Source organism: Tympanuchus pallidicinctus, unplaced genomic scaffold (assembly GCF_026119805.1).
Source record: "Tympanuchus pallidicinctus isolate F22 unplaced genomic scaffold, pur_lepc_1.0 scaffold1, whole genome shotgun sequence".
Classification (NCBI taxonomy): Eukaryota; Metazoa; Chordata; class Aves; order Galliformes; family Phasianidae; genus Tympanuchus; species Tympanuchus pallidicinctus.
In genome coordinates, this window is record NW_026294618.1 from 6,870,051 (window position 1) to 6,897,058 (window position 27,008).

The 27,008-nt window shown below is 42.9% G+C and overlaps 2 protein-coding genes across 4 annotated transcripts in view; one reads left to right on the forward strand and one right to left on the reverse strand.

The window, feature by feature from the left end:
- The first annotated feature begins 274 nt into the window (after window positions 1–274).
- Window positions 275–7,753, forward strand: LOC128083227 (WD repeat and coiled-coil-containing protein). 3 transcript variants are annotated; one of them, XM_052688282.1, is made up of 6 exons: window positions 275–404; window positions 786–899; window positions 2,336–4,233; window positions 5,649–5,766; window positions 6,194–6,265; window positions 7,130–7,243. In XM_052688282.1, exons 3-5 carry the CDS (start codon window positions 2,356–2,358, stop codon window positions 6,214–6,216), a joined length of 2,019 nt encoding a protein of 672 aa, XP_052544242.1. In that variant the 5' UTR covers window positions 275–404; window positions 786–899; window positions 2,336–2,355; the 3' UTR covers window positions 6,217–6,265; window positions 7,130–7,243. The 3 variants fall into 3 exon arrangements, with proteins under 3 accessions (XP_052544242.1, XP_052544236.1, XP_052544228.1); XM_052688276.1 differs by lacking the exon at window positions 6,194–6,265 and adding an exon at window positions 974–1,011 and having other exon boundaries at window positions 276–404; window positions 7,130–7,753; XM_052688268.1 differs by lacking the exon at window positions 6,194–6,265 and having other exon boundaries at window positions 276–404; window positions 7,130–7,753.
- Window positions 7,754–13,086: 5,333 nt separating this feature from the next.
- Window positions 13,087–27,008, reverse strand: part of MFSD2B (MFSD2 lysolipid transporter B, sphingolipid) — a 34,760-nt gene continuing 20,838 nt past the window's right edge. The window contains exons 7-14 of the mRNA XM_052688473.1: window positions 26,694–26,784; window positions 26,478–26,599; window positions 24,691–24,774; window positions 24,043–24,123; window positions 18,870–18,979; window positions 17,608–17,751; window positions 15,655–15,831; window positions 13,087–14,817 (exon numbers count right to left, since the gene is read on the reverse strand). Of these exons, the coding sequence (XP_052544433.1) occupies window positions 14,760–14,817; window positions 15,655–15,831; window positions 17,608–17,751; window positions 18,870–18,979; window positions 24,043–24,123; window positions 24,691–24,774; window positions 26,478–26,599; window positions 26,694–26,784 (867 nt within the window). The 3' untranslated portion in view covers window positions 13,087–14,759. The remainder of the gene's footprint in view (window positions 14,818–15,654; window positions 15,832–17,607; window positions 17,752–18,869; window positions 18,980–24,042; window positions 24,124–24,690; window positions 24,775–26,477; window positions 26,600–26,693; window positions 26,785–27,008) is intronic.

The window sequence follows — 27,008 nt, forward strand, 5'->3', positions numbered from 1 at the left end:
ATAACTGTCTCAAGCCTGAGGTTTTTGTTTATTTATTTATTGTTTTGCTTTCACAACGCAGAGATCCCGAAGCCGCTTTCTTCACTGAGTTTAAATGGAACCTCAGGAGCAAAACTCCCCCTTCAGGCACGACGGCCGTGCGGGCGCCCGGAAGAAACCATCCGCGCCCCCCGCGGATTGGTGGAGCTGTGATGACGTCACACGGCCCGCCCCGCTGCCTGATGGTCGCTGTAGTCCTGACGCCCTCCCCGTGGAGGCGCCGCCCGCTGCGTCACGGGGCCCGGGCGTGGCCGGCGGGAGCGCCGCGCGGGAGGGCGGGACCTGGCGGGGGGCAGAAGGCGCTCAGGGCGGCGTGCTCTGCTGCTGGTGGCGCTTCACTGGAGTCGGTCTGAGACGCCGGGCGGGTGAGGCTGCCGGCCGTGGCGAGCGGACCGCTGAGGGAGGCGGGGGAGATCGGTGCGGGCGGGCCCGAGCAGGGAGCGGCGGGGCGCTGGGACGCTCGGGCGGGCGGCACCCGGCGCGGAGTGAAGAGGTGCGGGCGGGTGCGTTTTGGCATTCTTTCTCGCCGAGGCTGCACAGCCCCGCCTTGCACCCCGACTGCGATCCCCGCGGGTATCTTGGGCGACTGGAGGCTGCTGGGGTGTGAAGCGAGGGCTGGGTGGCTGCGGGAAGACCCGGCCTAATCGGCGTGCCAAGGGTCGTGCCCGTGTGGTGGACTGAGGGGCGGGCTGAGGCACAGGGCTGTGTGAACTCGCCGGCCCTTGTGCCTGGTTTTATCTTCCCAGGTCTGCCGTGGGGAACGTGAAGCTTCTATTGTGGCAGAGGAGGGCACCCAGATGGCCACATAGCTCAGTGTGTCGCTGTATCCTGTGAGGGGAGTTACCACCTCCTTTCCCTAAGTAAGTACTGCCGTGCAGAGAGCTGTCGTTCAGGTTGCTTACAGTGATGGACTCATGCTTCGATGTTTCTGCAGTGATTGAGGCTGGTGGTTGGAGCTTAGAGGACAGCCAGGTGGGTGATGAGGTACATCCAACTCCTCCGAGTGTTCTTTTACTGTGAGGAAGCATCCAGCATACTTAAAATCCTAGAATCATTAAGGGTGGAAAAGACTTGTCAGATCACCTAGTCCAGCCATCCACCCACCACCAGACTTGACCACTTAGACTTGTCCTTGACAGACATTCACTTAGTAGCTCTTCGGGATTATCGAATTCACGGAGCACCTTCTCTCCAAGGTAACCCGCTTCAGTGCTGAGCTGTCATTTTTTGTTTTAATTTTTCCTTCAGAGCTGACCTAAATCTCCTTTGTTAACACTAAGCTGATTATTACCTTGCACAGTGGACTTGGAGAAAATTGATAAGTGCTCTCTCACCAATGACCTGGTTTGTGTTTGCAAGTTTACTCTCACAGTCTTCTCCAAACTGAATGAACCCACTTTTTGTGTTTCTTTGGTCCTGGAGCTTACAAAACCTTTTCATTGTCATTGGACCATGAAGCTCAGAACTGGGCACAAAATGCCAGTGGAGATATCACTTGCTCGTGGCTAATGGGGTAATTACCTCCCGGCTGTATGGCATCTCTCTTAAAGTTGTACTGACTTACTTTCCAGTGTTCTTACATTATTGAATAATTCTCTTTGTGATCTGTATTGCTAGATGAGACTGCATTAGATGGTGTTGAAGCTAGTGAGTCATTCGTTATCAAGTTATCACAGTACAGTCATGCCTCAGGTCGATGGTTGTGTCCCCATTTGTGTTCTAAGTTCTTTTAAATTCTTCGTTGTACATTTCCTCAGAAAAATCTGCTCTGATATTAACTTCCTTCAAAATTTCATTTGCTCTTTTAGGAAGGTTTTGGGAATAACCAAGCAAGTGCTTCTTGCTTACCCTCTTAATACAGGATCAGATTTATAAGTAATACATTAATGCTCTGTTATACTTGTAAGGGATTACTTTATCTGATCACAAATGGTCGATGAAGCTGAGAATGAGGAGGCAATATTTTGAAAATTTGGAATGCTAGAAGTTGTTAAGAAATATTCTGAGAAGCAGCATCCTGTCAAATAGAATGAGCAAACTGGTTTTGTGATGAAAGTGCAGCAGCCTAGGCCTATGTAAACATCACCACTTCTTTCTTTTAAAATTACATTTCACTACGAAGACATTATAAGAAAGAAAAAAAAAAAGTAGGGTTGTGGATTAAGTGTAGATGAGTATTGTGTACTTTGACTTGACTGAAAGGAAGAGTCCAGCACTGGGAGGGTCATAAGTTAAATATACATACAGATGTTTACCTCCGTCCTCTACAATAATTTCTGTTCTTTAATTTGTTCAGATGTCTCGTATCAAAAAGACATGGAGCTAGGAAAGGCAAAGCTGCTGAGAACGGGCCTTAATGCCTTACACCAAGCAATTCACCCTGTGCACGGGATTGCCTGGACTGATGGGAAACAGGTCATATTAACTTCTTTACATCTTCATAACGGAGAGCCAAAATTTGGTGACTCGAGCGTTGTTGGGCAGTTTGAACACGTCCATGGACTCTACTGGGGCCCAGGTCCCCCTGATGCCCCAGCACTGCTCGCTGTTCAACACAAAAAGCACATCACTGTTTGGCAGCTCTGCTTTAACGCTGCAGACAGAAATAAGCTCTTGGTTTCTCAGATCTGTGACATCAGTGAGCCGTTTCCAGTGCTCCCCCAAGGCTGCGTGTGGCATCCAAAGAAGGAGATCTTGGCCGTGCTGACGACGCGGGATGCCTCGGTCTTGCACTCCGTTCATCTCAACAACTGTAGAATTAAAGCCGATATTAAAGGCAGCGGTCTCATCCATTGTGCTTGTTGGACCAAGGAAGGCAATCGCTTAGTGGTCGGCGTAGGCAGTGCCCTTCATTCTTATATTTGGGATGACGCTCAGAAGACTCTCAGTGCTTGTACTTTTTGCCCAATCTTTGACGTGGGAGGCTACATCTGTGCTGTAGAAGCTACTTGGAATTTTCAAATTGCTGTCGCTACTGAGCTTCCTCTAGACAAGATCTGTGGCTTGAACGCCGGGGTGGCTTTTGAGGTTCCAGCGAGCATTGAAACGGAATCCTTTCCCTCGCAGTCCAGCTTATGTGGTGAGGAAGAATATTCCATGGACGGGGGGAAGAAGGTGCTGGATGCTGAGAAGCCCATGTCTGCAGTCACATCTCCCGTGGATCTGACCCACATACTCTCTGGCAAGCCGGGTGCTGACTCCAGTCCTCTGCTTCATCTGAGGCCCAAGGATTACCTAACGGGAAGCGGCCAAGATTCTTCACATCTCATTTTGGTGACTTTTGAAAAAAAGGTGACCTCTACCAAAAAAGTTAGCATCCCGGGCATTCTGGTTCCTGATATAATGGCTTTTGACCTCAAAACTCAAACCGTATCGGTCGCCTCCAACACCTGTAACATTATTTTAGTCTATTCGTTGACTTCGTCCAATTTACCAAATATTCAACAAATTCAGCTAGAGAAAAATGAAAAACCAAAGGGTTTGTGCTTCTTGACCAATAAATTATTACTGATACTGGTTGGGAAACAGAAATTCACTGATCCTGCTTTTCTTCCGTCTTCAAGATCAGACAAATACATGATCAGGTTGATGATAAAGGAGCTGATATTTGAAGCGGCTCCTTCAGCATCTGCGTCGGTGAATGGGAGCTGTGCATCCGTCAGTGGGAGTTTGAATCTTTCAAACTTACCTCACGATGTCTCTACAGATGTTCACCCTCTTAGTCGTGGACTCTTGCTACCGGATCGCGCTGCCATCCAGTCCCCCACCAGCAGAAGAAAACTTATTGAGGAAATTAAGAGTCCTGGCTATGAACAGAGCTGCTTGTTGAACATGAGTGACCTCAAAGAAAAAAAGGTTTCCTTGAATTTTCCTCCAGCTGTTGAGTCTCTCAATGCTGAAGCACTCAATCAGTCTGCATCGCTGTCCACCACATCACTGGCATTTTCTAACAAGCCAACGTCTCCAAAAAGACAGATCGAGACAGCTTCCAAAATACCAAATTCTTACAAAAACAACCTATTAAGTGAAAAGGAAGCAAGCTACTTTTCAAAAAATGTAGAAAAACTGTCTGGTAACTTTACTCAACTACAGCATCATGTCTGTGAATTAACTGAGCTGCTAAAATCGGGGAAGAGAAATCTTTCAATGTACCCTTCTTCTCAGGAACCCCCTTTTATTAACATCACCTATCAGGTAACTCTAGCACTGTAAGCTTGAATGACAGCATCTGTATATGGATATATGGTCTTTGTAAAGCACAGGATTAAAGCTGCTGTTGGATTATACACAAGAAGGACAGGACATCATTGGTGTGAAGCTGAGCCTGGTGGGAGGAGGCCTGTGTAGGTGTGTTGTAGTTGGTAGGTACAGGCTGCTCAGGAGGGATGGGCAGGGAGTAACTATGGAACAGAGGGGTTGGGTTCTGTGGGGTTTGCAGATCACAGTGATGTGGTTGAGAGCCTCAGAGTGAGGGCCAAGAGACACCCAATGAACACAGCTGGTGTTGTCCTCCTGGCTGAGTGGCCTGTAGTAGACTCCCACACTGACACTGATTAATTAATCTGTAAGAAGAGAAGAGAGATGTCTAGGTCAGCCATCCTTATCTCTATAGCTGGCTTCAACTTGTCTGACATTAAGTGGGAATATCGCACAGGTCCAGGAGATTCCTAAACCACCTTGCTGATAACTTCCTGGTACAGGAACTGAATACGGATACTAAGAAAGGTGCCATCCTAGATTTGTTGCTTGTGAACAGAGAGGGTCTTGTGGGAAGAGTGATTTTTGGTGGCCACCTTGGCCATAGTGACATGAAGCATTCGAGTGATAGGGGGAAAACTGCCAGCAAAGCTTTGGCACTGCTTATGGGGAGAGCAGACCTCAGGCTGCTCAGGAAACCAGCTACCAGGGTCCCCTGGGAATCTAGTTTTGAAGGCATCGTGCTGGTAACTTTTTAGGTACCTCCTAAGAGCACAGGAGCAGGCATTTACAGAGTGTAGGAAGTCAAGCAAGCAGAGCAGAAGGCTGACTTGGCTGAGCAGGGATCTTCTTGGTATGGCCTCTAGAAATGAGGTTGTGCAGCATGGAAGGACTGCAGAGATGGTGTTTACTGATGTAGGTAAAAAATCTGTGACAGCAGAAAGCTCACTTACAGTCAGCTGGCCAGTAATGCACAATTCTGTGACAATACCTTGCAAATATTTAGCATATGCAAAATTGGTCCATTTCCAAGCTTCATTCTTAACATATGTCTCATGGATGGGTGGCTGTGTGCATGGATGGCATGGAAGAGGAGTCAGGATTCACTTTGTTTCTGTCATTTTAAAAATTGCTTTGCTTTGCCCTGTGGGAGGATATGCTTTGCTGGCTTCCAAGGCTTAAAGCAGTGATAATCAGAGGTGAGACAGACAACTCCTGCTGATTTGTTGGCCTGTTCCTCGTCTTGGTTTGTGGACAGGAGTTCTTACCTGTTCATAAGATAAGGATCTGGGAGGGGGGGGGAGAGAACTTGCTGCTTTACAAACTTGTGATTCCGTTTGGATGGTTGTTATCTTGATATTTCTGCTTAAAAATAGATTGCTGTATCTAATGAGTCCTTCTTGCACTTGCAGAAGCAGCTTTCCAGAAATGATGCAGATGAAAGGCGATCTGTTATTCTTTGTGAGGGTAAACTCCGTCTAAGTGTCGTCCAGCAGATCTTCAACATCTCTCTTGTAGAGATGCAGCACGGTACGTTGTAATATAATTATCCAGTCATATAAACACTTGAAACACGGGTAACATTTTCAGTGGGCAGTGGCAGTGTGCATAATCTGATCTGGAGAAATAACCCCGAAGGTCCCACGTGCACGTTGATGTGCCTGTATACATGTCAGCTCTAAGTGGATTACCTTTGGGATACAACCTCTCACGACTGCATACATTCTCAGCACTTTATTGCAGCTGCTCACCTCTCTTTGCTGTCTCCTCACTTGCAGCTATCCAAAGGACTTCAGGTTGCTGTACTTACCACTATGCAAGTCCTACTTTTCTATAAACAGTTGTTAAAATGCTTGATGTTCCAATACACAGATAGAAGGGACAGGTCAATAACAGATGAATCTTTAAAAGGTTCTTTCTGCTGTCTTATTTTTGCTGAATGCTTGTCATACTGCAGGGTCCTGTAGTGACACACAGTGACTGCTGGTGCGACACAGCCCAGAGGGGTGCAATATACCTAGTGAGAAAGGTAGGCAGGTTTGTGAATCTGATCTGGTGTTAGGAGGTAAATGGGCACAGCAAGAATGCTAGTTTTGAATTCCTGAATTGAATTGATATTCAAGTTTTGTTCCCAAATGAGATATGAAGCCAAAAGATTAAAGGGCCGTATGCTTTTAAGCTGCAATCCTCTCCTGACCTTACTTGTGCCGTGGAGTTCCATGATGTAACTGTATGAACAGCTGGAAGTGGTTCCCTGAATTCCCCTGCGCCCCCATCTCTGTCTCATTACTTCATTGACTTAATGGATATAGCTATGACAGCTTCTGGAAGAACTGGTAAAAGTCAGTGCTTCTGACTTGGAAGTAATGATGGTGTGAAGTCAAATAGCAAAATGGCCAGGTGCACGGGGTTGCATAATACAGCACAGTATTTCTTCCTTGTTTATTGGGATTAATTATATTGAACGTCGCAGAGTTGTTCCTAATTTTTTAAAATTAAATTTGTCATATAGTTTAATAAATGGCTGTTTGTACAGTGCCTGCACAGCTTAGCCACTGTAGAGCAGCCTATGAACACCTAATTAAAACCAAGTCTGGATGGGTATGAATTCTATTCAGAATTTAATTCCTCTTTCACTTATTTAAGCGTGCATTTCTCACAGTCACATCTCTGAGTGGGAAAGCTGCTCAGGAAGCTGAGTTCTGCACGGTTGCTATCAGTCCTCTGTTTCTGAGATTATACAACCTGCATCTCCCCATCCCTTTTAATGCTACAAAAGCTGTAAGCATACAGAAGCGTTTGATTTTCCATTTGAGAAGAAGTAGGTTTTGTATACCATCAACATACCTGATGAGAGGGATGTTTACAAACGGGTGCTCCTCTGTCTCCACAGGTTCATCCTGGATTGTTCTCACAGCAGACGGCGACGGCTTCGTCCCGCTGACGTTTACATCCATGCAGGAGGTGGTTGTAAGAGATGCCAGCATGAAAGGCTACAGTGCCCGATCCTCCAAAACTTTAGACATCATCAGTTCCACAGAAGGGTGCAGACATGCTGCTTCTGAAAGCCTGGATATCACCAGCTCTTTGGAAGTCCTCCGAGACTGCTCCTCCAAGGCTTTGGATGGCAGCAGTCCTTCTGAGCAGCCCAGCAGTAAAATGTAACTTTGGACAGTGATTTCGTAGTGCCTGTCTTACCATAGGAGACTTTTGAACTTACAGTTTAGGACTGCAAACTCTAATGAAGGTCTGTCTCAAACCTCTTTTGGATTTCTATCATCTTTGTTCACCATCGCTGTAAGTTATTTATTTGGTCCTTGGAAACCTTAGCCTTTTTATTTTATTCTGAGATGTGTTTTTTAATATGCCTCTTGCAATGTATGCCAGGTATTTGTATCAGTGATTGAAGATAGGAGGTCTTAAAGCAGCAGAGCTGAAGCTATGATTCTACTCTTTAATGTATTGGTGTTTTTAGATAATAGTAAACTTGCTTAATAAAGACATCAGTGAAAACACAGCATTTTTCTTCATTTTCTCACTTCTGCCAAATCCTGAAATATTGCCTTCTTATTCAGAAACAGGGAGATGCTGTGTGCAGCAGAATGCATCTGGTTTTGCCCAGGTGTCAGATGGTGCTGTGAGGTTCAGGTGTAGGGAGTTAGGCCAATGTAGGGTCATGTAAAGGTCCTTAGTGCATGGAGGTGAGACCTTCTGTCCCTCCTGTGCCCATGTTTACTTGGCAGTGTGACTGTGGAAGTGACTGTCACGTGTGGAGGTGTGGGTGGTCAGTTGACCCAAACTGGCAGAAAATCAGAAGGGCAAAATTGAGGAAAGGCTCATGAGTTGAGACAGAAACAGTTTAAAAGGTTAGCAGCAAATTGCTGTGTGTGCAAGCAAAGCAGAACAAGGAGTTCATTCAGTACTTTTCATCAGCAGGCAGATCTCCAGCAGCTTTGGGGGCAAGCAGAGCATCATTCTGCATAACGGGTACGTGGGAAATGGAACTCCATAATGCCAATTGTTTTCACCCCCCTTCATTCTTTTCCCCCAGCTTTTATTGTTGAGCATGGCATTGTGTGGAATGGAATGTCCCTTTGATGATCCAGCCTCCTTGCTGGGCAGAAAGTGGGAACAAAGGAAAGCCTTGATGCTGTGTGAATGCTGCTCAGCAACAGGTGAGGCACTGCTGTGTCAGCAGCTCTGCGTGGTCACAGATCCAAAGCACAACGCCACGTGGGCTGCCATAAAGAAAACTTACCTCCAGGGCAGCCAGACTTAGTCCATCTTCATAGGCAAAGCGACATTAGCTGCTTTTGATTCATTTTACAACTTCCTAGCAAATACTTTTATTCTTTTCATTGATTTCTTTGTCTTAGTATTGAAAATTTCACTGTTTCCTTTAAAGAAATACTATTATATTAACAAAGTTGCCTTCAATATACAAATATATAAATATTAGCTTTTTATTGCCTATCCGTGTGCTAAAGTGGCAAAAGAGGATGCCCATCACCTGCTGCCCTGAGAGCCTCCAGTTTAAAGGCTGGAGTTCTAATGCCTTTGTAGTGAGAAACAGTGACATTTAGAGAACTGCACAGGTTTATGTAGCCTGGATTGCAGCACCAGAAAAACACAGTAATCCAAGATTGCTACCCGTAAAATTAAAGCATGGTCACATTAAGAGGTTTATCGGGCTTTCAGTGACACTTAACTCTGAGAAGGAATCAAGTGATGAGATTATGGAATTGGAGCTGCTGCCTCTGCGATAATATAGTCTCTTTTATGTTGCCTATTTGGAAATTTAGCCACTGTCATAAATCATCTGCCTACAAAATATGATATTAAAGGTACAACAGAGCTAAAAGCTGCAAAGAGAATCTGACAAGTCAGCCTGCATTGGTGGAAATGCTGCAGCTGAGGCTGGTGGCAACGTGCAGATTCTTCTCAATGGCTCTGATGATGGACGAAGGGTGAGTTTGTTTTGGAAATGGAAATTCTTCCTCATGGGCAGCAGATCATTTGGGCAGGATAAGAAAAAAAGAAACTGGTCAGCCATTGTAAGTGTGGTGCTGTTACCAACCTGACAAGCTGGTGGCCTGAATGGACACTAGAGTGAAAAGGTAATCTCCAGGTATAAAAAAATGCTCTAGGTAAAAGAGATGATGGAGCCTACAGAGCTGTGAAGGAAATCCCATTGATCCCTTGCTGAAGGTAAGCGATTGCAGAGGCACCAGCAAAGTCAAACAGGCAGGGGATGGACGTGGGGCTCCAAGGCATACCTCCATCAGGTGAAGCTGAACAAGTGTCAGTCCCACAGGGTCCTCACCACCTGTAGCAGAATGCAGCAACACTGAAGAGAGAAAGCCAGAGAAGAACTTCATCAAGACCCAAATCTTCTGATTTAGAAAAGACACGTTTCCCTGCCATCCAACAGCACAGCTGCTCTCCAGCTGCAGTTAGAGACACTGCTCTGTAAGCACCTGTGATATTACTCAGGGACCCACCTTTCCTGCAGAGTGCTGTGGCTCCAGGGTCATCCTCCCTCAGCTGTCTGCTCGGCTCTCTGTTTCACCAATTTGTGTTTTCAAAGGCTGCGAGATGTCAGGTGCAAACCAGAAAAGTTTCCTCTTCCACCTCAAGGACTGAGATGTACTTCTCTGTCTTTTAAATGAAGCCTCACAGTGAGTTAGCATGTGTTTATGCAGCAGATTTGGTGCTTAATGATGTGAAAGCTATCTAATTTCATCTCTTAAGCCTATAACAGAAACTCATTTTTATAACCATGCTACCCAGCTTTCTTGCTAGTATCTGAACCACGGTCTTACAGAGAGTTAAGTTGGAAAAAAGAAGCACTCAGAGCAGTGCAAGGAACTTGTGATCTCAGAAAGAAATTACAAACAAGCAGAAACTCACTCACCTGTCAGTTGGGTGAATCCAGGTGACCTTTCCATCAATGAGGCAAGCAGCTTTCTGAAGGGAAAGCTTCTACTGTAACTCTTCAAGGCTGTTTTTCAATTTTTTAAGCAGTGATATGAAATTCATACAAGATATGTGACTGATTACTGTACACAGAAGAGCTACTGGCTGTGCCCTATTGCATGAGACTTGGAACATCCTTGCCTTCTTTTTGCTTGTTTTCAAAGTTTGCCAAAAAATACCAGGTCTTAGAGAACTCAGACTTCTCTCAAGGAAATTCCTCCTCTGAATCACAGAATTACAGAAGCACCAAGATTGGAAATGACCTGTGAGATCATCCAGTCCAACCATCCAGGAAGATGGATGGTTGGAAGAGATGAAGATGACTGGTTTAGTTTAGGGTTTTTTTTTCTGTGTCCCAGAAAAGCAAGTAGAAAAGAAGACGAACAAATTATATCTGGCAACAACCTGTGAACCCAAAAAAGCAGAGTTTAGCTCTGTCCACTTTTGAGGATTTTACTTGAAATACAGAAGTTGAAGAAATCAGAGGATGCAGCAGGGATTGACTCCGGCAGTGATTATGCTGAGTTGCAGAAGTGACATAAGGAATTATGGATCCAAGTTGAATGAGGAAAGATTTAGGTTGGATGTTAGGGGGAAGTTCTTCACAAGGAGAGTAGTTAGGCCCTGGAACGGGCTGCCCAGGGAGGTTGTGGATGCCCCGTCCTTGGACGTGTTCAAGGCCAGGTTGGACGGGGTCCTGGGCAACCTGATCTGAATGTGTATGTTTGGTGGCCCTGCTAGGCAGGGGGGTTGGAACTACATGATCCTTGAGGTCCCTTCCAACCCGGGTGATTCTGTGATTCTGTGATTCTGTGAATTATGAATTATTTGAATTCTCAAATCTACAGAGCCTCTCTTCAAAACCTGGTGACCTGAAACCTAAGGAGGTGCCCAGGGACAGATGTCCGATGTCACCTATCGAAGTGGGGGACTCAGCATAAGAGATCTAATCCCCCTAAGCTGCAACAGCCTGCAAGCCCAGGGGTAGACAGGACAGCACAAAATGGCTGGTGGCATTGCCAGCAGCAACTCTCCCCTGCAGTGACAGGGAACAGCAACTTGTCTGCACACTCAGTTGCGACCTGTAGGGTGACCGACTGCCAGCAGCAATGCTCCAGCTGGAAGTTTTCAGCATTATTTTTGAGCAGAAACTACAAAGGGGATAAAACTAGACATGTGACAAGCTCTGCTACTGACTATAGCAGCAACCAGGCCAGTCTAGAAGATTTGGGTGGCCGTGAACTCACATCACGCAAGGACAAGGAATCATGGAATCATGGAATCATAGAATCATAGACTGGCCTGGGTTGCAAAGGCCCACAGTGCTCATCCAGTTCCAGCCCCCTGCTGTGTGCAGGTCACCAACCAGCAGCCCAGGCTGCCCAGAGCCACATCCAGCCTGGCCTTGAATGCCTGCAGGGATGGGGCATCCACAGCCCCCTTGGGCAACCTGTGCCAGTGCCTCACTGCCCTCTGGGGGAAAAACTTCCTCCTAAGATCCAACCTAAACCTCCCGTCTCAGTTTAAAATCATTCCCCCTTGTCCTATCACTATCCACCCTTGTAAACAGCCATTCCCCTTCCTGTTTATACACTCCCTTCAAGTACTGGAAGGCCACAATGAGGTCTCCCCGAAGCTTTCTCTTCTCCAAGCTGAACAAGCCCAATTCCTTCAACCTTTCCTCATAGGGGAGGTGCTCCAGCCCTCTGATCATCTCAGTGCCCTCCTCTGGACCTGCTGGGGGCCCCAGGCCTGGATGCAGTGCTGCAGATGGGGCCTCACAAGGGCCGAGTAGAGGTGGACGATCACCTCCCTCTCCCTGCTGGCCACCCCTTTTAATGCAGCCCAGAATACAGCTGGCCTTCTGGGCTGCAAGCACACTCTGCAGGCTGATGTCCAGCTTCTCGTCCTCCAGGACCCCCAAGTCCTTCTCCACGGGGCTTGGGATCTCCACAGATCAAGGAGATCTTCTCCCAGTTTGTATAAATACCTGGGAATGGCCATAGTCCACATTACAGAGGACTACCCAGGGACAGTTAATTCTCTTGTCCTTTTCTCCCTCTATTTGTTTAAATCCATTTATTGGAACAGTTTGTACACAGGTGGGCATTCTGTCCATCAGACCCCCAGCTAGCTTAATCCACTCTCCCATGTTCTTAAAATGTATTTGGGTATTACTTGAATGAGAGCCCTGGGGAGGGAGCCTGGCCCTTCTTATTGACGATCAGGAGAGGCAGAAGGTTTATGTTCAATTGACTCTTGTACGAATGGATGTCAATAAGAGAATCTGCTTCTTCCAGTCACACGTAATGAGCATGCATACGAAGTACACATTATTTAAAACTCACAAGAAAATGTACAAAGTTCATTTGTTTTACGGCACCAACAATAAGCTCTAAAAAAAAGAAAATTACAAAAAACTTACCAGTTTATGATCAAACTTTACAGTTGATGGTCAATCAACCTAGCTTACCGTGCAAGAAATTAAATGGTGGTGCTACACAGTTTAGAGGCAATTCCACATCTGATCTAGCAATAGTATCTGAGGCCATATTCAAGTTTTTCTGATCAGCCAGGAGTTTCTGCAACCTCTTTATCACTGGACTAAGATTTTGGTTCAAGTATGCTGATGTGGAATCTTTACCTTGTAGCTACAGATTCATAACAGCTGAAAGCAAAACCTATTAAAATTAATAGGCTTTACTGGGACTTCTGAATGCTTTTAAAGGAGACCATTCAGACAGACACAAATGTTACAGAATAAATCAAATCCCCCAGGTTGTTTTCTATGATGTTTAGGAGCTATGTATAATAGTACATCATCCACATCAAAATGAAGTATATCTTGTATTTCAAATTCGATTAGACTGAAAATTGAAAACAGACTTTGTTTTTTATTGTTGTAAACACATATGCCCCAGGCAATACAAATCTTGGTTTGTTCAGGAGCTGAAACCTGAAAAAAAACCCATCCCCAGATGTCAGTTCGCTACAAGTCTTCAACATCATTCACTCTTACGTACACACACTGAAAATACATCCTTAAAGACTCACTTGTGATTAAGCACTTCACCAAATTAGGACAGTTCATTAGCCCTTAGACTTGCCTGAAAAGCTTTAGGTTTCCATATTAAACTTTATGAGACACTCTATGGATGCACTGGGTTTATTTCACAGAGTCTTTCCCAGTTTTCAGTCCTGGCACCATGATTTGCCTCCCCAGATGGCCCTGAGCAAACTCCTTATGATCACTGCCCCCAGTGACACCTCCCAGTATGGTGTGCTGCTTGTCCAAAGGCACTTCCAGTACAGAATTAAGGCACTCTCCCATATGTGCATAAGCAAAGAAAGTGAACTGTAAATTTGTGTCTTGTCTTCCACTGTGCTAATTTCTTCATGAGAACAAGCCTTCAGGTCTTGGGTTCATTGCCCTCCAATTTAGATATGTTCCTTCACAGTCCAGTCGAATTAGCCTGAATTGGAGGTGTCTGTTTTTCACCGACTCCTCAAGCCCCAAATGACTTGGCCTGAACTTAACTACCCCCCAAAGCACCAGCCATTAGTTGCACCTTGTGTCAACAAAATGTGTTCAGCGAGTGAATCTATAGTAGAAATGAGGTTTCTGATAATGTATCTAAAGCACGATGGGATCTCTAACTGAAAAGGATCACCAGTCAGGCGTAGCCTCGTTATTTTAAACGCTGTGTGCAAGCAGAGATTAGCAGGGATGCCGTGGAATTTTGTATGGATGAAACTATACCAAATGAAAAACAGCAATTGCTTAAAGGCCAAAGTTACATAAATTTGAATGGCACACTCTAATTTTTGGAAGAGACAACTAATTTGGGGTACCTCGAGCAGAGATGTTGTTTGTAAAATAAAGCGCTCACACTCTGACAAAGATCAGTTCAAAGGTGTGTAAAACAAGGAACTCCAGTGTGAGAACGTTCTGTTTCAAATGAAATCTACAATGTTAAATTGCATCAAAGCCTCTTCCAGAATTACTCTTTGTGAGAAAATCTTCAAAACATGTCTACATCTGTGATTTGTTTCATTTAAAAACTAACAAAATCCGAAATGTTTATAGGACACATCAGGATTCCAAAGTGCTTCCTAAACACACCGGTGTGCAATTTATAGGCAGAGATTAGGTTTATAGGTTCAGAAACCACCCCAGCCTCTGAGGCTGATACATATCAGATGTTAAAATTTGAGTAGTACACCAAATGTACATGCTTTTCCCTTGGCCTACAAGTTCATAGACCATTCTGCTGCAAAAAGATCACAGCTTTATGTTATCACTGAAAAACAAAGAAACAAAAAACCCCATATCTCCAGTAGCTTGCACTCCTGAATGGTTGTAATGTCTCTTTTAGAACAGTGCATGGAATTATACCTACTTTTTGTCCCTCTCTTGATTTCATTACCGACTTTCGGAATCATTATTTATTCTTTCTGGCAATATGGGAGCATGGACATGACCCAGAAGACTTTCACAGAGTTTGTGTGTGGGATGTGAGTTTAGGAAGTCTTTGTATTCAGAACTTTCAGACTGAGGTGTCCTCTTTGTGGTCATCCAGGTTCTCTGTGCTTTGATGGCTCCTTCTGTTAAAAGTAGGACAAATGATATGGTTTGTATTGTTAACTAGACAGGCCACAGCAGTGGTAGGCAGTCTCAAACAATTAATACAACTTAGAACCACCACCAAGATGTGCTTGGTGTTATGGACAGTGACTGTCGTGCCTGTGCTGAAGGGAGAGCGATATTTTAGTTAAGAAAACATTTTGAAATTGAATCTACCAGTCTTGTAGGATGGACTGCTTTTATGCATGCCCTCAGTATACGAGTCTTTCATTTAACAGAGATGGATGATTTTGAGCTAAACAAGATTTTCTCTATAGAGGAATAGAGAAGAAAGAAGAGGATGAAGGGTCAGAGACAAGGAAAAATGGAAAGAGTGCTCAAAGTTGTCCTTTCTTTTTCTCCCGTGGTCTTTTCTGCCTGCTCCCCTAAATGATTTGGATGTTTCTTATACACCATAAACACCAAGAACGCTGTCAATAATCCTATTTTCTTCTATATACAAGGAAATTGCAACTATTCACATTTTCTTCAGCAATTTAATGCATCTAGAAGATTCTCCATGAGTGCACTGAAACACTGCAATAACAGTGCTCTGTGTGCCACCCCAAAGATCTAAAATATAGCAGCTGATATATATCTGGGAAATGTTCCACTAAACAGCCAGTACAATACTACAAAAATAAGGTACTGGAGCATGTAATGGTATCATTCAGTTAATAATTCAACTGATAGAATGTTGTTCTGTTTTCTTCTGAGGAATATAAATGTATACACACTGGTAGCTAGTAATTTCTCCCCAGTATGACTAAAAGCTGCTGTAATGATGTCACTGCTATTTTTTGCTAGTTCAAACCTACCTTAACACTTCAAGTGCAAGCTTTGTTTCTTTCCGACTTTCTTCAGTGATTGGGTAGAAGAGAAGTATAAGTAAACCTACGAAGATGAGGATGGCAGGAACTGCTCCAATGAGGATTTTCAGAGTGAGGATCACGTCCTTGGATTGTCTGCAAATTCCTGGCTTGTACCCAGTAAATCTAAACCAATGGAAATTACAGTGGTGTGCATATGTCCAAAACCTGTAGACACTTGCTCATCTGGAAGTCTCCTGCTTGAATCACTCCTTTCAGCCAATGTTCTTTAAGACTCTTCTCCTCTTTTAATTTCTCTCTCTCTTTTTTTTTTTTTTTAATATCCCTCTTTTTCCTCTTCTTCCCTACATGTTCTGTATCTTGTTTTTCAGATCTCATCTTTCTGCCATTTCATATAGCTGCATTATTTCTGTATTTTCTCATTGTTGTACTGTAACATTTAACTGTTAAGAGGAGGCTGGAATCCCAAACAAGGAAATTGGTCTGATCTGTGCCTCCTATTAATATTCAGCAAAGTATTTAGCCTCAGCTTTAAAAAATGCAAATAATCCTACCAATTTCAGCAGCAATTCTTAACCTTAATTTAAACACATACTTAAGCACGCTGTTCAACACAGACAAATTTACTCAAGTGCTGAGAGTTAGGTACACATTTACACTGTGTTGATACAGAACTCTCCTGCAGCCCCACAAGAGCTGATACACTCAAGTTCCCATTCCCAGTTTGCAGAATGAGTTTGCATTCCTCAGAATATTCACCTATGTTCTCCCACAAACATCTGCCTTGGCAAATTGTTGGGAGCTAACTGGAATGGAATAATGAAAGGGCTCATTGGTAAACAGCTGATTTGCTCGTTTTAAACTCTTCCTAAATAGTCAGTAAAAACTAGCAGGTCTGATTTCAGGGTCTTTTTTTATTTTCTTTTTTTCCTTTTAATTTTTTTCCCCTTTTTTGAGGGGGGGGGGAGGTATTGTGGCATCCTTCACAAACTTTGTCGAAGTTTGTTACAGGAGCAGCCGTGAACAGCTCATGCAGTAAGCCTCACTCAGCCTTCCTTCTGTTATTTTGGCTTCTTGGTTTTCAAATGAGAGCAGCAATTGCAAACAGTTTAATCAAGACTGGGTTCTGGGTTCTGATATTCTGCTGCAAATAAACTGATCTCCTTAGAAGAAACAAAATTAGAGAAATGTAAACATACGGAGTAGGGTGGAGGTGCCTGGTGAATATTTGTTCTTTTCAAGCACCTATCCAAAATACCTGCCTAATTGCACAGGCTTCTTCATCAAATTGCAGAGTGATTTCTAATTTCACACTTTCTTCCACACTTAATAATGTTGATCAAAACTTTTGTCAAAATAAAACAAGAAACTTTTACAAATGAGGGTGTTTGTTGTTAGGATTTAAATCTCCTAGGCCAAAAATGTTCAGCAAAGCATTGGCTGTTTCTTAGCAGTTTTGACTGCAGGCCTTGAAGCAAAATAGCCTGGTTACCAAAACCTGACACAAAGCCAAAAGTTAAATAAAGATTCACACAATTTCCCTTCTAAGGCAGGTGCTGGGAGGAGAACAACTCATTTTTTGTAGACCAAAATCCCAGATACAATAGAGATTGCTCAGAAAAGGTATATCTCTCATGGAGACCTTCATCAGCTGAGCTTTCATATTCAGTTCTTTATTCACGTAAGCCACTACAATTAACAAAAATAATTTGAGAACTGTAACATCTAAAGGAAATTCAGGTCTTTCTGAACTGAAACTTGCTAGGGCAAGTGGCTGAATGCTCAGTGGCCTGGCCTACATGATAACAAGCCTGTCCTTAGTGGCCAGTCAACTGGAGCTGCTGGCACTTCCAGACTCAGAGCAAAAGGCAACTAATGCAACAGGGTAAAGGCAGAGCACTACAGAGTAGATCCACTAAATGAAAACACAGTGTTACTTACTCCAGGCAAGCTGCAGAAATTCCTAGGCCGATTCCAGCTGACATCTTGGTAAAGAAAACGTAAGAAGAATAGAAAATGGTTTCATGTCCTTTCCTGTGGGGATTCTGCAGGCGGAAGTTATCAACAACATCAGGCAGCATTGACCTACAGGTAAACAGTACAAGAGTAAAACTCAAGCTGAACACTCTTCTCAAAGTCCAAACTCACTGAAAGACACTCAAACCTCCACTTTCTAAGAGCTGATTGATGTAATGCAGATAGTTATGCAGATGAGAGAATCCAGTTCAAAATGTCTTGCTGCTGGACAAGAGGGCAAAAATCCTTATAAGAAATGCATAGTCACATGTTAGCAAGTATAATAACAATAGAGAAACTATCAGACACTTGTTGGGAGGGGACAGAATTCTTTAGATTGACTAATTCCATCAAAAGGTGTGATATTAAAATAACTCTTGACAAGCTAACAAAATTTTCTGAAACCAATGGGGCTTCTTCTCTCTTAAAAGAGAGAATCCTTCAAATAGAAGTATTGAATTTGGTGATCGGAAATAAGAATGAAAGCTGCACAAATGTTAACTGCAAATTGACATTTTTTCCAGTATATTTCATTATTTGCTGTTGGAATAAAAGGCTTATGACCTGTGCAGAAAGGCAGCACATATTGGATTACATTTCCAAGATCTCTTGGAGTTTTCAGGGAATTGTCCAAATGAGAAGTGCAAAACAGCTCTTAACAATGGTCTTGCTTTCTGGTCAACGTGACCTGAACAATAATTATTCCATTTGGAAAAGAAATCTCCCATTCTTCCCACGTATTTTCAGTCCTAGAACCAACAAATCTCCGTTTCTTTCATCCATATTGTTGTAGTATTTAATCCATAACATAGGATTGCTCAAGAGAGATACACTGCTTGACCTTCTTTGCTGCTTAATTGCTCAAGCATTAATTTGGGTACAACTTCATCATTAATGTAGTTCTATTAGAAACCAAACCTAAGCAACTGATTTACTGTAATCATGACTTCAACACTACTTAGGCTATTGATTAATACGGATACTTTTAAGTGCAAAGAGCAGCTACAGTTACAATACAGGCATAATCCATTAACAACAGCATAATTACAGCCTTTATTATAAAAGCAAAAACAAATTACTGGAAGGGACTCTTGCCAAATTATGTCCTTTTCAGAGCAAATTCTACCAGTACACTTACACAAATAGACATACAACCCGTTTCCACCTCAAATGTAAAATTTTCCTACCATGGCAACAGCAGAGATGCTGCAATGCTCAGACCAGAGACAAAGGCCACGAAGTAAGCCAGGATTGGGTTTGGAATGGTCACTAGCATGACTGCAAAAGGAATCATCCACTGAGGAAGAAGAGAAACAGTACATATAAATTACAGTGTGCACTATTAAGTGTATGTGAATTGTTTCTTTCAAAGTAGAAGGTTGTCTTGTGAAATGATACATCATACATAGCAAAGACTTGTGCTCCAGTATTATGGTGAAGTGGCACAAGTCACTACGGTTACCCTCAAAATTGAACTAATTTGGGCTGCTTGGGATTTGTTTTCTGGCAGTACTTTAAACCACCAGATTTCTGTAACGTCAACTTGAGGCAGTGAGCTTACAGGATTGAAAATCCACTGTTTTAAATGCTGATGGAATGTACGCAGCCCAGCTGTCACATATCCGTCACATGTTCCATCTCCACTGCCTGTGAACCATGGGCACAGCACATGTAGAATCCAGAACCAGGAGCTTATCTACAGGGCTTTTTAATGATAGGGGATTAGTTTAATATAAAGTATTTCAATCTTCTATGGTTGCAGCTAGGAAACTGAGGGTATGAGAAGAGCTTTCACAGGGAGCGATTCCCTTAAGCACTGCTATTTACAGTTCTGTATGATAAGTGATTCTGGGAGTCCTGGAGTCTAATCCATTATGTTTATGTTTTAAATGCATTTCCCATCTAAAGCATTTTCTCCTAACCTAAGGAGGCAGAAAATAACCTTTCCTGACTGCATGTTTCCAGCACAGACAGCCCAGTGTTGTGGCAAAATCATTATTTCACCACAAGAGAGCACTCCAGCAATACAAGATTTTATGTTGCCTGTAAGCAATTTTATGACAGGCTTATGCTCCACATGGGGCCCCACTCAGAAACCAAAGGACTTAAACAAAATTACAGATCAATAATAATAATCATTGTAATTGTAATTTTCTATTGGCAGAGCAGAACAACCCATAAGACTGAGGCTGCAGTACCCTAGAGTTTGACTCATGCAATGCTAGTGCAATCATGGGGGCACTATTCCTGATGCAATAAGCAGCTAATGTGTCTTCTTCCTTCCTCTTTGTGAAGCAAAAAATACTCTGCTACCCTGCTCCCTAGCCACAGCGCTGCACTGAATCATAAACAATATCCCACAGTTAACATGCATCTTCCATCCATTCACTGGCAGCACAATGGCAGGGGACCCTTTTGGGATGTGGAAGGTGATGCTGACCTGTGTGAGAGCACAAGATGAAGGGCAGAGCAGGAAAAACTGCAGTGAGGCTTCACACAAAAGCATGCTTCCATACTGAACAGTGCTGATAGAAGGAAGGCATTCAGACAATGGTGTATGTTTGGTGAAGTGAAAGACTAGAGAAATTTGTGGACTTAATGTTTTGTTTTTTTTAAAGTCCTCCAAAACCCAGAGATCCAGGGTACTCAAAAAGTTAGTTAGACATCCCTCTGCTTAGTGAAGATTGCTGCTGGGTTAAAGTTAGTACAGAAAATTCAGTCTAGTATGGCCCCTAGATTATTATCCATTATTACTTTTTCATGGAGGCAGTGATGAAGTTGCAATGAAGAATCCATCAAAAAAGACTTTAGGGCTTTGAGATCATAGAATGATAGAATGATAGAATCATAGAATCGCTCAGGTTGGAAAAGGCCTTAAAGATCATCGAGTCCAACCTCAACCTAACCATACTACCCCACCTCTAACAGCCCTCCGCTAAATCACGTCCCTGAGCACCACAAACAAACGGATTTTAAACACATCCAGGGATGTGACTCAACCACCTTCCTGGGCAGCCAATTGCAGTGCTTAACAGCCCTTTCTGTAAAGAAGTGCTTCCTGATATCCAACCTAAACTGACCCTGGCACAACTTGAGGCCATTTCCCCTCATCCTGTCACCAGTGAGAAGAGACCAGCCCCGCTCTGCTGTAAGCACCTTTCAGATACTGGAAGAGAGCAATCAGGTCTCCCCTCAGCCTCCTTTTCCCAGGCTGAACAGCCCCAGCTCCTTCAGTCTCTCTTCACAGGGCACATTCTCCAAGCCCTTCACCAGCCTTGTTGCCCTTTTTTGAACCTGCTCCAGCACCTCCATGTCCTTTCCATACTGAGGTGCCCAATGAGATGATTGGCTAAGGGATCATGTAAGTACAAGCAATATTTCCCTCCACTCTTTCAGGTACAGGGAATGATACTGGAAGAAAAAGGCAGATCAGCTTATGAAGGCTGGTGTTGCTGGCAAAACGTTGGGTTTTTTTGATCATGAGATGGTCTACATGGCATCATAGTGGTTGGCACCTGATGGATTGCACCTTTCTCAAAGATAGAAAGGGATTTTTGCTCAAGAGTTTGCAGGCATGAATGAAAGATTTAAGCTAGATTCGAAGGGGGAAAGGAAAATAATCAGGCTCACTGGTGATAAGCTGTGGGACTCCTATCCCATAGCTAACAAGGGGACAGCATGCTAAAAGTTCCTTCATTTTCTTCTGTAAGGCCCTAGGTTCATAGTAACACATATGAAATGTTTCTACTCCAGTGTATGCAGCATGAAGAATAAGCAAAAAGAGCTAAAAGCTTTGGCTTGAATCAGAGCTATGGCAACACTGGTACAGATGAGACTTAGTGGGAAGAGCCTGCGACTGGTGGCTACGATGGATGGTTTTAGGCTCTTCAGAAGTGACACGCAGGACACGTGTGGTAGGAGTAGCACTGTATGTAATTGGAGAGTTGGACTGTATGGAGCTCATGATGACACGACTGAGGGACTCTGTGTAAGGATTAAAGGGAGGATCTGGTTATGCGTTAGGAAAAGGTTCTTTGCCAGAGGAACACTGGAACAGGATTTCCAGGCAATGGTCACGGCCTCAAGCTGGCTGCAGTTCAAGAAGCATTTTGACAATGTTCTCAAACATTGGGTTTGAATTTTGGTTGGACCTCTGTTGAGCCAGGAGTTGGAGTCAATGAACTCTGTGGGTCACTTCCAACTTAGGATATTCTGTCATTCTATGAAAAGCAAATGTTAGCTAAGATGGAAGGCAGATCTGTGAGGTTTATTGTTGAGCAAACTTAGAAAAGGGAAACACATCTGTGTGCATACACGGCATCTTCAAGAGCCTTTAATACGCAAATAAAGAGAAAGAGAGGTCTTTTGTTAGACATCTTGCCAAAACCATGATTCAACAGTTGCCACATGCAAATTTTTTCATGAAAATTCTACCTCCAGCCACAAAGACTGACTGACTGTAAACTCAGTGTTTGTCTCTTACTGTTTGTCTAAATTTAACAAAGCGTATGGAAGCAGAAGCCAATAAACCGCAGTGCAACATTTCTAGTCTGTGCACCAATCTGGGCATGGGAAGGATCTTATTTGGTTATGACCCTATACTTTAAGGAGATCTAGTCTTTGAACTTCTAGTCTGTACACAGATGACTGGTCATATGGGGAACAACTGAAAAGAGAACAATACGAGGAGTGGGAAGCCTAGATTCCTGTTGTCCATCTAGCTACCCTGCCTTCTATGCTCTTTCAGAGTTTCTTCAACGCAGAACTGCTTTCACAGAAAAATGACTCAGAGAAATTCTAATTCTTTTTTTCTGGAAACTTATTTTCAAATTACACCTTCACCCTGAAAGATGAGTAAGGTTTTGGAGAAAAAACTTTTCTCCTGTCTCCTTCCCTTCCAGGAGAACATTCCTGAGTGACAACACAGGAGGTTTGAATGATATGATTTTGTTTTACAGTGAGAGAGAACAGATTAGTTGTACAGATCACACAGGGTGGTAGTATAGGAAGCTCCTGTGATGCACTGCCAGACATAAAATCCATCACTGAGCACTCAGAAAGCATTCACGATCCCTTGAGAAATATTTACAAGGTGAAAGGCTTTTTCCAGTCCAACCCTTGCTTAGATCACAACACAGTCAAGCAATTCAACTGTAAAATTAAGTTAAACCGTGTTTGCAGAGGTGCCAACAGGCTTTCCAGTTATGTTAAACTAAATTTATAAAGCCAAGTTGGTTGAAGAAAGCATTTTTCATAGCCAAATACTCGGAGTTTTCCTAAGAAGGAAATCTTCATTCCCCGATCCACCCAATGGTCCAATACTGCTTTTGGCAATTATCTTCGCTCAAATGTTAAAAATAAATGAGGATGGGACTGAGATTCCAGATGTCTACTTCAAGACAAATTGCTATTCAGCGTATTTGGAATAGGCGTTTTAGAGTTACTTCTGATTCTTTGAAAGTCATTCTAACACACAGATTGTAATTGCATAAAATGATAACTATTCAACTATATTCATTATTTGTCACCAGACCTAAACTTTTCAACTTTGTTCAGACTTGACATATAACTTCAGGCTGGATTTTCCAAGTCTTCACACTTTGTAGTACACAAAAGAGACAATTTTTTTTTTCTTCTTTCATAAGTAATTGAAGGTAAACAGGGGAAAATGGGGAGTAACAGGCCTATACAATGGTCCATTGAGGATGATGACAGAAAATTGCTACTGTCTTCACTAAGTGAAGAATTTAAAATAATCCATCAGAGATGAGGGCAGGCTCCCTGAGGTGGCTTTGTGGAGTTGTGTCAGAGAAAAACTAGGCTTCCTTTCTCAGGCGGGTCAGGTAATTTCCATTACTTCACTAATAACTGTCCATTCCCAGTCGCAGGGATGTGGGCACCTGCTTCTGCTTAGGCTTCTAGAGCAGGATGTGGAATAGACCTCTGTTTCTTCCTTTGTGACTGAATTAAAAATGCAGCCAGCTGAGCATCATAGATAAAGCTTGTACAACAGATAAATTGAACAGGTAGCCTGTCAACTTGAGTCAAATGGATCTGAATTTATTAAACACCATTTGTGCTCACTTCTGGGAGCAGTGAAATGCAGAGCTTGTGCAGATTGTTAAAAATAATAATTATAAAAAATGTTGAGACCTCCTTAAGCATCTATTCATTTGTTAAAAGTTTCTCTCGAAAGCTTGGAATCTGCCTAAAATCTTGTGTAACAATTTTAAAACTTTGAAACTGAGCAAATTTCTTGTACCTTAAGGTCATAAACACATGAAATAATTCCTGAAATGGCTCCACTTGTCACAGTAAGTGAGCACAAGATCTTTTTCTTTCCTCCAAGGATTTGCTTACCGAAATCCCACATGCTGCACACTTCTTGCCAAATCGCTGCAGAAACTTCTGCCAGAAGGGAATGCTCACAACTGCTGATACCTACAATTAACAGATAAATACAGATAAAGAAAATCTGTGCCATGCTTACTGCTACTTCATAGGCTTCATTGTCTTCATCGGCTGCAGAGCTCACCAATCTCATTTTGTATAGTACATGATGGTCTGAAAAGCAGACAAACTTGCAGATTGCTCCCTCTCACTCTCCGAGTGGTTGGTCTGATTCATTCTTATATGTTACAAATGAAAATGATGCGAGAGGTTTTAACAAAGATAAATATCAAAATACAGTAGCAAACTTTTCCTAACGTAAGCCACTGCAGTTAAAGTTACACAATCACTAAAGCCCAAGCATACTGCAAATATTTGTATTTCATCCTGCTGTCTTTTACCTCATGATTTGAACCTGACACATGATCATTTAGTTAAGCCCTATCCCACAGTACAGGAAGAAAGCTGAAGAGCAATATACACATATCTTAAAGTACACTTAGAGTACACACCCCAGCCCAGTCTATACAGAAAAGACTTCTTGTCTTTTAGAACTTTGTGCTAAAAAGCAGTGGGACTGAACTGGCAAATAAAAATATAAAACAAACCACAACTCACCAAGATGGTCACCACCAAATACTGGAAGTGATAGCGAAGATCAGCTGCATGAGTACAGAACAGGACAAAGTTGCCCTGCTCTAGCTGTTGAGGATATTTGGTGACCACCACCAAAAGAAGGAAGAGAAAAAAAAGATAAAAAGAGATCACACTCTGTACTAGCCAAACATACCTGCAGACCGATTTATCAAATGTAGGATTTAGGAGTTATGCAACAACTTAAGCAGTCACTCTCCTCTTATCACTGGAGTAACACACCAACAATATTACAGCAAGCAGGAAGAAAGCTATGATTCTAACAGAAAGCCAGATTCTAACAGCATAAACATGTCCAAACCAGGAACTGCCCCGTGAGAGGATTCTATCTAAAGACTCTGTTCCCTATGCTGCAACTTCCTTGAGTCATGGTCACAGTCACAGCTGCAGACCACTATAAAATTGTCCTTCCTTTTCCATAGCCCCTCCATTCTTTCACCAGAAGTTCTGATTCCCTAACAAGTTACTCTTCAACTGGAATTGCTCGCATGCCAACTCCTGTAGTAAAGTAGCTGCTGTTTTTGTATGCAATTTTGGCTAAGGAGCACAGCTTTGGGTTAGGTGAATGTTCACTGGATGGGAGCTGACTGAATGGATGCTGCATTTGTGCTGTACTCATACTGACTGAATGGATGCTGGAAGGACCTAGACCAAAGGGACTTCCATCTCCTTGTCTCTGTTTCTTTTGGTGCCTGCAACTCCCAGATGTTAGCAAAAATGCTTCTCCTACCATTTCTCACACTTGGGCCTCCAAGTAAAGGACAACCTCACTAACTATGACCAAATTCATGCCAGCAGGAGACTTCAATGCTTCTTTGGCAAGCAGACTTTGCAAGGAACTTAGTAATTCACCAAGACTGCTGGTGAACACAGCACTGGTGTCTCACATGCTCAGTTTTTATCCTCCCTCCTGATACACGCTGTGATGTGTGGCTCATATGACTAAGAGTCTATTGACAAAAACATGGATATTATGTGCTTTTCAAACTAAAGCCACTTCAACTTATAGGTAGTGTCAGGCTCACGTTAAAACTATATATTTGTTGAGCTGAATACAGCTCATGTAACAAAAAAGATCTTTAAAAGATCAGGGAGTAAAAGTTTCTTACCAAGCGGCTTCACATTTTTTCTACAGTACCTCTCTGTGGAAGGACATATTGCATCATTTTGTGAAAGCCACATTCTACTGCAGGTCCTGATTTGAAAATCAGCTCTATCTAGCTCTGAAATAGCTAAGACTACCTGCCTCTGAACATCTTCTAACTCTAACCTAATGCCTTCCATCACAGAATTCTCTTCCAGAAACAGTTCAGCCACTGTCTGAGATCAGTCACCTACGCAAAGGAAAGAGGGCAATGGTTTAAAGTGGCACAGCAGAACAGACAGAAGAGCAAAAACACTCTCTAAGCAACTGAAACCACAGGAGACTGTAGATGGATAATACATAATGACCCAGTCTGGGTCACTGGGACTAGTTCTTCACCTCTTATAAAAAAAAATAATAAAACCCCATCTTTCAATGGTTGGGACTTTGGTTTTCCTTCTTGTTTGAATGAACCATCTCCAGCAGCTTAGAATCCCAGGCGCCAAAAAAAGGCTCTGGTTCACTGCTGATTTCTAGGGGAAGGTACCACCCCCTTGATCATCACCTCCAGACACAAGTCAAAGGTTATTTGCATTTTAGCTGCTTCAGACTCTCTCATGCTGGGACTGGAATGAGGCCAACATACAGCCTTAGAGACTGAAGTTACCTGAACTGCTGTTGAGATGAGAAGAAATGAAGCTGTAAGTTTCACATATGGGCCATGCTTCATGGTGAGTCCAAGCCCCTTGCAAAAAGGAATTGCTCTGTCTGAACTCAAGGCATAAGGATCTAAGAGGAATAGAATACTTAAAATAACAATCTTTTCCAAAGACAACTATGAAATAATTATTAGCAAATCTAGGCATGTTTAAATATATCTTACCATCTTTTTCCTTTACTCCAAGGAAAAGAATGATAATTCCAAGAAGATATATACCTCCTATAACCCCTGCTGCAATCATATAGACTTTTGCCTTTGAAAAGAAAAAAGGACATATTTGAAATGGTGACAGGAGAGTGACAAATCATTATGAACATTTCAGTCTTTCTTTCTGGTGAGTCATCTGCAAGTGAAGAAATGCTCGTCTAAATAGTGCCAACTGTCTATCCTTTAATTCTGTGAAGAACATTCACTTCTGCAATTCATTTATAAACAACACCTACTTAAGGATAAATCCAGGAGGAGGAGAAAAAGAAG

Excerpts from the sequence above, each read along its gene's own strand:
- LOC128083227 (XM_052688276.1), top strand. The coding sequence starts at position 2,356 with ATGGAGCTAGGAAAGGCAAAGCTGCTGAGAACGGGCCTTAATGCCTTA. Across the intron at positions 4,234-5,648 it reads TTATTAACATCACCTATCAG|AAGCAGCTTTCCAGAAATGA; the intron begins GTAACTCTAGCA and ends TTGCACTTGCAG. Across the intron at positions 5,767-7,129 it reads TCTTGTAGAGATGCAGCACG|GTTCATCCTGGATTGTTCTC; the intron begins GTACGTTGTAAT and ends CTGTCTCCACAG.